The following is a 10,265-nucleotide window of genomic DNA, read 5'->3' as shown; positions in this document are numbered from 1 at the left end:
TCCCCCAAAGTGCCTTTTGTGAACTGAAACTAAGGAGGTATTTTTTTCAATGCCTGCTAGACCCATATCTTACCCTGCAGGGCTACACAAACCAAATATAGCCAATAAACAAATAAAAGATCCCTCCCCTTTATTTTCGATTTATTTGAAATAAGTATGAGGGGGGGGGGGGGGTTCTCTGCTCGACTAGGCACTTTGAGGAAAACCACAGAAAGTACTCTTTTAAGAACTATTAGAAAACAAGGATGAAAACATCCATAAGTAGCGAAGCAAAAAAAAAATGGTGAATGGGAATACGTAAAAGTAGATTGAAAGTGTATTTATTAAAATCAAGAATTGATTTATTGGAGAAAATAAACACATAACCTTGTTATATTTTTTAAATTACATACTATATGCGCATAACAATGGGAAAAAATATTTTGATACTGGCATTGCAAAAAAAGTTTGAAAATCTGACCAAAACTACCAAGGAAATAAAAAATATATAAAATTAGCCAAAAACCTGCAAAAAGGCAGTCTGACTGTCATTGTTGTTTTCTTCAAACAATTGATGTTTTTAGTTAATTGTGCTTATTAATGATGGGAATGTTGTCAAAAAGTTTCAGCCTTTTATTTTTTATAGGAGCCGAGAAAATCACGTTTCCCCCAAACTAAGAAATACGGACAGACAGATGGACGGTTCAAATTATAGAGTAGCTTCACTACTAAAAATAAGCTATGATATTGACATTCCTGAAAATTAAATTCAGTCACTGGTAGAAATATTAAACTCTTGAAGTCAAATTTAGCCTGTAAGTCTACTTTGTTATGTGTTGTTTGCATTCTAGCAGACGCTTTTGCATAAACAAATGAAGGTTGGGAAATATCAACTGAAAATCGAATTTCATCAAGCATGCGAAGATTAGCTTTCACTGTTAGTTTGTCAGTAAATGGAGTAATAAAGGATAAATTAAGATTTTTATCTTTTTCATTTAGATGACAATTTCCAGTAAATTTAAAAGTTAAATCCTTTCTATCAACGAAGGAACAATCAAGATGGATTTCATTTTGACCATGTTCAGCTAATGATTGGAGGGTCCAATTTCCATCTGTTCCAAAAGCTCTTAAGTTTATTGATTTTCTGGCAAATTCAAGGTTAGCTTCCAGGTTTAGATTGTATTCATAAGAATCTTCATTTACTGTGAAGAGCAAATCAATATAATTTTCTTTTGTTTTCGACTGAATTGAATAACTCATATTTCTGTTCATAAAGTTTGTAAACATTGAAATTTTCAACACATCAGTATCATCATTGTTGTTTTTGTTATATGCTTTGCTTTCAACAAAATAATTTTTATATTTAAAGTTGGCTTCAGCTTTTTGTTTCACACTATTGCCATGATATCTGAAGTAAGCATCAATGCCATCAAATACTTCATACTCTGTTTGAACACTAAACTTGAGACTTCCTTTGTGCTCAGGAACTAATTCTGTAGCTTCCTGAGTTTTCAGTTGCAGAAATACTTTATTAAAGATATCACTCTCCATTTTATCTTCAATGAGCAGTAAAACCTTTCCTGGAACCAAACTAACTTTAAAAGCATAAACTCTTAGGAATACATTGACAGCAGTTGTGATAACATAGCCATTATCATCATTCTTATATTCAAGATTTAAAGCAAAATATTGGATATCTGCAAGCTTAACTTCAGCATGAACAATATATTCTGTTCTGTTGCTTGATATTGTAAACCATGATCTTATTGGAACAGCTCCACTACTTTCTAATGTACCAGATACCATCATTTCCTCAGATATGTTTATATTCAGTGTTGCATCGTATGATGAAAGTCTTGTGTTTAATTTCAGCTTTGTATTTATTTCATGATTGATCATGATACATTGAAGACTACCAAAATATTTCTCTTTGAAGCTTTTTATAGCAAGATCAATGATGAAATCAGTGTCTACTTTTTCATTATCAGCTGTACCATTAACTTTGGCATTCAGAACATTCTTGTCATTAAAGTCAAGCTTAATCAAAGAATTTATTTCATTAGTTTGATTCCACTTTATGTTATAAATAAATATTAAATTTTTGATGAATTGTAGAGAAGATTCAACTTTGCAGCTTCCTTTTACATCAAATTTTTCTCTATTATCAATCAAATGATCAATGTTAAGTTTAACATAAAATTCATGATATTTGAACAGAAAATCAATATCAGATTTTAGATCATCAAAAAGTAATTCTAAATCCAAGAATATGGCATTGAAAGGATCAAATGTTGAAATTGTTTCCAGGAAGATTTTTCTTGTTTTTTCTTTGATGTGAAGAAATCTAGCCATGTGATGATATTCATTTAACTTTATCTCAACCTAAAAAAACATGAATTGTTAAAGGAAGCCTGCAAGAAATACCACGCTTTGACGGCTGAAAGACTTCCACAAGTAGACCCAATACCCCAAATTTGAAGCCTCTAGCTTCTAAACCCCGAACAAACATATTATGCAAATCTGAATTTTCAAAATAGCAGCTTTATTATTCATTTAGGATGATTTTACAATAAATATGAAATGTAGATGCCTCTTTTGGATATAATATTCCACTGTTATTTTTTAATTAATCAGCACCAATAAAGCACAAGATCTCAAAAACAGCATTTTGGGGAAATACTGGTGAACAAACATATTATGCAAATCCAAAACAAAGCAATAAAAAAAAGGTTTTTTGGCACTTTTCTCCTCTTTTAAAGATTGATTATGATAAAATAATATTTTTTAAAGGGATTTTTGCATTAATTATTATGAAATATAGTATAAGGTAGAAATTAATGATTTTTCTAAATAAGAAAAGTTTGAAAAAAATAAATTCAACTCTCTCACTTTAAAGGACAGCTGCTGACCCCCAGTCTTATGGATGAACCTAAATACATGTTAAAGATAAAAATTACCCTGAAAATTATACAAAAATATTTTTTGGTGTGTTGAAAAAATCAATTTTAAAATCTTGATTTTGAGGATGATGACCTTTAAGATGCCCTATTGGTGGTGATGGTGAGCCAAATGTTATCATAGTGCATGTCCATGATGACAACTTATATATTAAACTATGATCCAATTTTTGTAGTTATAGCATCCTCCAGCCCAGTGTTATTAAAAAAGAAAAGAAATGCAATTTTATTTACTTCAATTCATAAGGTGAATACTGTAGTTTTTAGAAGATGGTTATATTTCTTGTTGGAAGGCTCCATTGGAGGCTTCTATGACTACAAAAAATGGTACATAGGTTAATAGACAAGTTGTTGTAATGGGCATGTACTTAGATAACATTTGGCTCACCATCACCACCAACAGGAGCATCTGAAAGGTCATCATCCTCAAAATCAAGATTTTAAAATGAATTTTTTTAACACATAAAAAAAAAATTTTTGTATACTTTTTTAGGGTAATTTTTATCTTTAACATGTATTTAGGTTCATCCATAAGACTGGGGGTCAGCAGCTGTCCTCTAAAGTGATAGGGATCGAATTTATTTTTTTCAAACATTTCTTATTTAGAAAAATCATTAATTTCTACCTTATACTATATTTCATAATAATTAATGCATAAATCCCTTAAAAAAATATTATTTTATCATAATCAATCTTTAAAAGAGGAGAAAAGTGCCAAAAAAACCTTTTTTTATTGCTTTGTTTTGGATTTGCATAATATGTTTGTTCACCAGTATTTCCCCCAAATGCTGTTTTTGAGATCTTGTGCTTTATTGGTGCTGATTAATTAAAAAATAACAGTGGAATTTTGTAACTAAAAGAGGCATCTACATTTCATATTTATTGTAAAATCATCCTAAATGAATAATAAAGCTGCTATTTTGAAAATTTAGATTTGCATAATATGTTTGTTCGGGGTTTTATAACAAAAAAGTTCTAGGCATTTTAAAATAACATTTTATGTACAAAATTTTGAAAGAATTTCAATTCTAATGTTAGAAATTTTGAAATTAACCTATGTGGACAGGAAACAAAATTATAAGCTTATTTTTGTCATAAATTTAGGTTACTAGTAACTAATTATATTTTTAAAATAAAAATACCCATTTTTTATAGTCAAAATCATAAAAAAAAAAATAAGTTTAACTTGCATTGTACCGAAAGTGTACTGTAGCCAATCAGAAGGCTGAATCAGCTAAGCAACCAATCGCAGCTGAGTTTCCCCCTTTGTTTCCGCTATGATTTTTGTTTACAAATGCAATTTAAATCGAATTTTTTTCATAGATTTTGACTATGAAATGTGGTGTTTTTATTTTAGAAATGTAATCAGTTACCTGCAATTTAAGTTTCTGACAAAGATAAGGTTATAATTTTGTGTCTAGGCATTTATGACCATTGGAAATCTTTCAAAATTTTTATTGTACATAAAATGCTATTTTGAAATGCCTAGAACTTTTTTGTCATTGAAGCTGAAGGCTTTAAATTTGGGGTATTGGGTCTACTTGTGGCAGTCTTTTAGCCATTAAAGCGTGGTAATTCTTGCAGGCGTCCTTTAATAGATTTTTATTGCTTAATTTAATTCTGTAAATATTTGTTTAATGATATCCTTTAAATTTTGTATTTGAATGGGTGATGGCAACAAAAAAGAAAATGTGATAAAAATATTTTCATGGAAAAATCTTCTGTAAAATGTTAATAAATTTTACCTTTGTTTCAGTAGATTTTCCAAGATCTGTGCCCTTAGTTGCTAATAGAAGATGAAGAGTAATATCTTTGAGTGCAGTCAAGCTTGTCTTAACTGATAATAAAACTTCCACATGTTTTGATTCAAACTGAAGAATAAGGTTAACTTCACTGCTAAAGCTTCCCCAGATAACTTTTCCAGATATTGATTGTTGTGAATAGCCAAGCTCAATTTTGCCAGATTTTCCATTTAATGAAATTTCAGCTAGTATGATTGAATCTCTAACAAGAATATTAAGCTGGATGGATTTGTTATCATCAACATCTTTGTTCCAGTAGCCTGAAATACATACAAATCTGAGAGTCAACTATTTTTGATGTCTTACGCTGAGAAAAAAATATTATTTTACTGTTTTTTTGTTTGTTAATAAAACCTTTACTATAAAGTTTCATTTAAAAATAACGTTTAGCCTAAGGAAAGGAAAACAAATTATATATTGCTTAATTTTAAGCTTTTAAGTCACAATAATAAAAAATTTTAAAAGGTTAATTAACTTACAATAAATAATCTTAAATAATTTACCTTTTAGTTGAAGTTTAGTAAGATCAGCCATATACTTGACAGCAACATATATTCTTCTTGTGCCCTTCACATCAATAAGAACTTCTTTTTCAACATCACCAGCTCGTAGATTAACTTCACCCTCATAATCAACTCCAAAAAGGCTAAACTGGCTTCTTATTTTAGTATTACCTAGCATGTCATGTTCAAAGCTTGCCTGGAGTAACAGACCAAATTGATAAAAATATTTTTTTAAAAAACTTTTTTATGCTAATTTTTTTTCCTGTGTCTGTATTTGTAGGATCAAATGCTTTATTTCAGTCAAAAGAATTTTAATTAAAATAAAATGAATTTGCCACTCAATAAAAGCTATCTATTACAATGGGGAAAAGAGTAAGTGTGAACTGTTTGGTAGATTTGATCTTGAAGAAGATGAATGAATAAGACTAAATTACATAACTTTTGTGTCACTTTTGAGGAAGACGATTCATATGACGTCATATAAAGGAAAAAGAAAAAGAGAAGGGGGGAAGAAAATCTCTTCAAAAGAGATGGGAGAAAAGGGAATCGTCTTTCTCAAAAGTGACACAAAAGTTATGTAGTTTAGTCTTTCTCTGATGAATCATAAAAAAATAGCCATATTTTTTTAATAGAAGCTAAGTAAGTCACTTGTTGATGTTTTTATTTAAAAAGTTTGTATGTGATACAAACAAAACAAGGATCTAAACGGATAAGACAGTGGCCTATGTATATCCCAATGATGATACACAAAATTACCCCTTCCTTACATTATAATTAGTGGTCGAAATTTTTGGACTCACAAAGTCATTGAACCAACCAATCAAACTTCAATAAAAGTCCCCTAAGTTGTTAAGCCAACGATTAAGGAGCATTACTTACAGACCAAAGATAAAGATATGTACTTTATACTGTATGGAAAAAGGAAACTCAAAATTATAATTCTGCCATCTATCTTCAATAGTTACTTAAAACATAAAGTTATTTTTCCTTAGTTTTACTGACATACCGACTGTATACATAGATTTGCAAAGGAACACCAAAGATTTGAGAATGGATAGCATTATTTGTAGTTTTAAATTAGCATCAGCTTATTTGGTCTTTTCCTTGTATGTAGTATCATCATACTTCCAAATAAAGTCACCTTCAGCAGATTCATCAGTATAAACAATCTTTCCAACAACAGAAATTGGTTTCTGGTCAGTAAATGTTGCATTCGATGCTAGATGGTAGTCAAGAAATTGGGAATTTCCACGTGCAAGGGAAAAATTTATCTGTCCTTCTTTCTTGTTAGGTAGAAATAGTTGCATACTGCCAATATAAGTTTTATCATCAACTCCAGGGTTGTATAGTGAAACTCCTAGAGCAAGCTTTTTATCACCAAATATAATTCCTCCTTCAGCTTCAAAGTGATAAGGGAAACTCTTCTCTTTGTGCTTGATGTAGACCTCAGCTTTGAAAGCTTCTGATAGTTGGAGAAGTAATTTGTTGAAACTTTCATTGTCAACTCCAGACACCATCTAAAGATTTTAAGATTATAACATCTTTTTATATTTTTACTTAACTAGTTTAGCTCTGCTTATCAAACTAAAAGGGCTAGATCAAGTGGTTTAAAATGTTTAGGGAAGCATTTTTTAGTCATGATAAGTATGTGGACTTGTTAAGATTAAAAAAAAAAAAAATATTTTCTACCACTTTAAGCCAAGCCATTTCAAACCTAATTAAGATACACAAATTTAATGTGGACGGACTAACACTTACCCTACTACTTTGAATTATAAAAATTCTGTAACTTCATAGAAAAAAATAATTTTATAAAGTAAATTTCAAATCTGATGAAATTATAGATATGAAATATATCCAACACATTCACATATTTCTGTTTTGCTAATTGCAATATTTTAAAAAAAACAAAAGTCATACAGTACAAAACTTTCATTCTTTTGAACTTTGATTCTTTTAAACCCCCATCCCTTCTACCCCTTCCCTTTACACCAAAACCAGCGGTTAAATTGCTCAGTTTCAAACAAACCTTTGTACAGTAAAGAATAATAGAAGGGATAACCATATTCATTATAATACATTTAACTTTTTCTTTGTATTTTCAAGCACTTTTTTATTATTTTGTTGTTTCTTTACTTTAAAATAACCTAATTTTTTTCAAAATATATATCTGATTTTACTATAAATATTTGAAATATGGTTAATTTTGTGCAGGTTGACAAGGATTAGATGTGATTTAATCGAAATATATTCCTACAAATTGAGCTGTGTGTTTTTCCTTGGATAGTCTCTTTTCAACATCGCTGCCGTGTATTATTCCAGAAGATACATATGAGGAAAAAAATCCTTAAAGTCAGTTTACAAAAAAACCCCTACCTTATGATGAAAATCTATTCCATAAATGACTGCTCTGTTAGGACATCTAACACCAAGCTGAACTATTAACTCTTGTTCTTTCATATTTGCTCTTGAATCAAATTGTTGATCAATGAACCAGACATCATCATGCAAACTTATCTCTATTTTATTCTTGAGGAAGTCCACACTTTGTTCTATTGTCCAATCAACTTTTATATCATAATCTGGATAGGCTGATGGCTAAAATAATTAGATTATCTATTGTAAACATTTGTTGCTTGATCTAAGGGGTTTAGGCCATATATTGTTTGTGCATAATATTTAAATCCCTCCCAAGTGAACAAAAGTTTAAACAGGCTTTAATTAATTGAAAATTAATTAATTACGACAATTGTTTTCAGCTTTTGCTTATTTACAGATATGCCCTCAGTCACATTAAAAACTTAAACAAAAATCAATGATAAAATTTTACCTTTATATGGAAGCTGATATCTTTCTTGTCCAGCATGCCACTTTGCACAGCTCTGTACTTGTTCATTACTTGCACCTTTCCTTCATATGTCCCCCATATATTGTAATTGATCTTTGAATCTGATTTAAAACCATTTCTTGTTCTATAAGCAGTACCCCTCAAAGAACACTCTAAATCATCTGATGTTACCATAGTTGTGTGTCTCCAAGTTCCATCCTTTACCCTATAGTTGCCCTTGATAAGAACAGGTTTGTGGTAGTAGCTGTTCAGTGTTGCATCAATTCTGTACCTGTTACTGATGTTATAAAATGTTCCTTTCCAGTTGAGTATTTGAGTATCTAAAAATGTTAAATCAACAACTCCTTCATATTTTCTTGGATAAGCATCAAGTTTAGTTTGAAAGTTGATAACATCAGAACCTAATCTTCTAAATCTACCTCTAATTATTTTTCTAAGATTACTCCAGTCATATTCAATAAGAATATGGGATTCTCTTAAAGGTATACTCAGATCAAATATAAAATAGGACAGCAGATTGTTGAACTGAATTTGAAGATATGATTTTCTGTTGATAGTAGAACCAGGGGTATCAATGACAACATCAATACTTTGCATTTCACCTTTTGTAAATTTTGCCTCTTTTTTCCATTTATAGTTGGCAACTATGCTATCAAACTTATCAGCTTTCATCATTGTTATTTCTGCTCTTACTGGTCCTCTGAAATACCACTTAGGGGCATCTGAAGTAGAGCTAGAATAATAACTTCCTGTCAAGCAGTATTTGAGTCCAAGTGTATCACTGAGAAGTGTAGGACTGCAGGTATTAATACTTTCCTGTTCATGTGTAGTTTCAAGAGGTTTAAATTCATGATTTGTAAAAATAGAAAAGTCTGCTGATGCTTCTAGAATTTCAGATTTGTCATGTGGTAAATTAATTTGCAAGTTGGCAAGTTTTCCTCCATCTATTTCAGCATGGATATCAATAAAGGTTGAAGTATGAAGTCTTGTAACTGATTTTAGACCAGTCTTGGCATAAAAAGCATCTACACTCATTAAAGCAGATATCTCAAGATTCATAACAGGATCAATTTTAGAATGTACTATTGCTTGACCCTTGGAAAACAAATTTTTAATATCAATATTGTTTTCAGAGTTGAATCTAAGTGTACTGGTTCCATTTACTGTTAAATTTAAAGGCATGCCTAAGACAGTTGGTATGATAACAGATCCATCAAGAAACATGTTGGAATGTGAGTAACTAATTTTATTAGCTTGTGATGAAAAACCAAATGAATGCATAATCTGTGTCATTGACTTGTCTAGCAATGAACTTATTCCTTGAAATGAATTATAATAAACATCTTTGTCAAAGAATCTCATGTACATGTTTCCTCTTGGAATACTTTCTCTAAGCCCAGCTTTGTATTTTTTGTTTAGACTTTCCAAATCAGATTCTGTGCTTCTTTTCTGTCTCAGACTTTTTACAAACTTGTAAATTGTATCTTCTTTAAGATAACCTTGAGGACCAAATAAATCTTCAACTGTATCCTCAAAGCCAGCAACTCTTCCACCAATTTCAAAAACATTTATGTTTTCTCCAAAGATGTTAGCAGTAAAGTTAAGCATTGTTGATCTTGGTATATAACTTTCTTCAGCAAATATTATATTAGTATCTAAAGATCCACCAATTCTATAGTCATTTATAAAATGAGAAACTTCAAGATTTCTTGAAAATTTTCTCGGATCAGTGTTCCATTTATTCTGCATTACCTCACTGCCAATAAAGTTTTTAAGATAAACTTTCCACCTGTCCTTGCTTTTAGATTCTTGAATGTTTGTCAGATGAGTCCACATAAAGGATCCAACCTGATTAACTTCTTCTGTCTCCATCAACTCTATAATAGCTTTGACATTAGCATCTGAAGGACAATCAAACAGAACTAGATAAGCACCTATTCTCATTTCTGAATTTTCCTGTTTGTCATTCATTAGCTGGATCAAACTTTTGTCTCTGTTTGGAAAGGAACAAGACATTCTTCTCATAGTGTCAAGAGCAGCTAATCTTACCCAGTAACTATTCTGTTTTGATTCATAGCAGTTCTTTATTACAGTTCCTTCTTCATAATAGCCTCTAATGTTTCTGATTCCTTTTCAATTGGAAAAAGTTTGATGTCCAAATAAATGAAAATTTATG

The 10,265-nt window shown here is 30.4% G+C and overlaps 2 protein-coding genes across 2 annotated transcripts in view; both read right to left on the bottom strand.

Annotated features, from left to right (window-relative positions):
- Nucleotides 1–56: 56 nt before the first annotated feature.
- On the bottom strand, nt 57–5,433 carry LOC145321711 (uncharacterized). The gene is made up of 4 exons (XM_080163293.1): nt 5,242–5,433; nt 4,682–4,998; nt 681–2,361; nt 57–82 (listed from the first exon to the last, which is right to left on the bottom strand). Exons 1-4 carry the CDS (start codon nt 5,417–5,419, stop codon nt 57–59), a joined length of 2,202 nt encoding a protein of 733 aa, XP_080019419.1. The 5' UTR covers nt 5,420–5,433.
- Nucleotides 5,434–6,314: 881 nt separating this feature from the next.
- Nucleotides 6,315–10,265, bottom strand: part of LOC145334875 (apolipophorins-like) — a 37,259-nt gene continuing 33,308 nt past the window's right edge. The window contains exons 13-15 of the mRNA XM_080180522.1: nt 8,072–10,218; nt 7,618–7,839; nt 6,315–6,758 (exon numbers count right to left, since the gene is read on the bottom strand). Coding sequence (XP_080036648.1) covers nt 6,330–6,758; nt 7,618–7,839; nt 8,072–10,218 — 2,798 coding nt within the window. The 3' untranslated portion in view covers nt 6,315–6,329. The remainder of the gene's footprint in view (nt 6,759–7,617; nt 7,840–8,071; nt 10,219–10,265) is intronic.

This window comes from Acartia tonsa, chromosome 1 (assembly GCF_053477335.1).
Source record: "Acartia tonsa isolate MP-2025a chromosome 1, ASM5347733v1, whole genome shotgun sequence".
NCBI classification, from domain to species: domain Eukaryota; kingdom Metazoa; phylum Arthropoda; class Copepoda; order Calanoida; family Acartiidae; genus Acartia; species Acartia tonsa.
The sequence above is the reverse complement of the archived record's forward strand: the minus strand, read 5'-3'. Positions and strand labels throughout refer to the sequence as shown.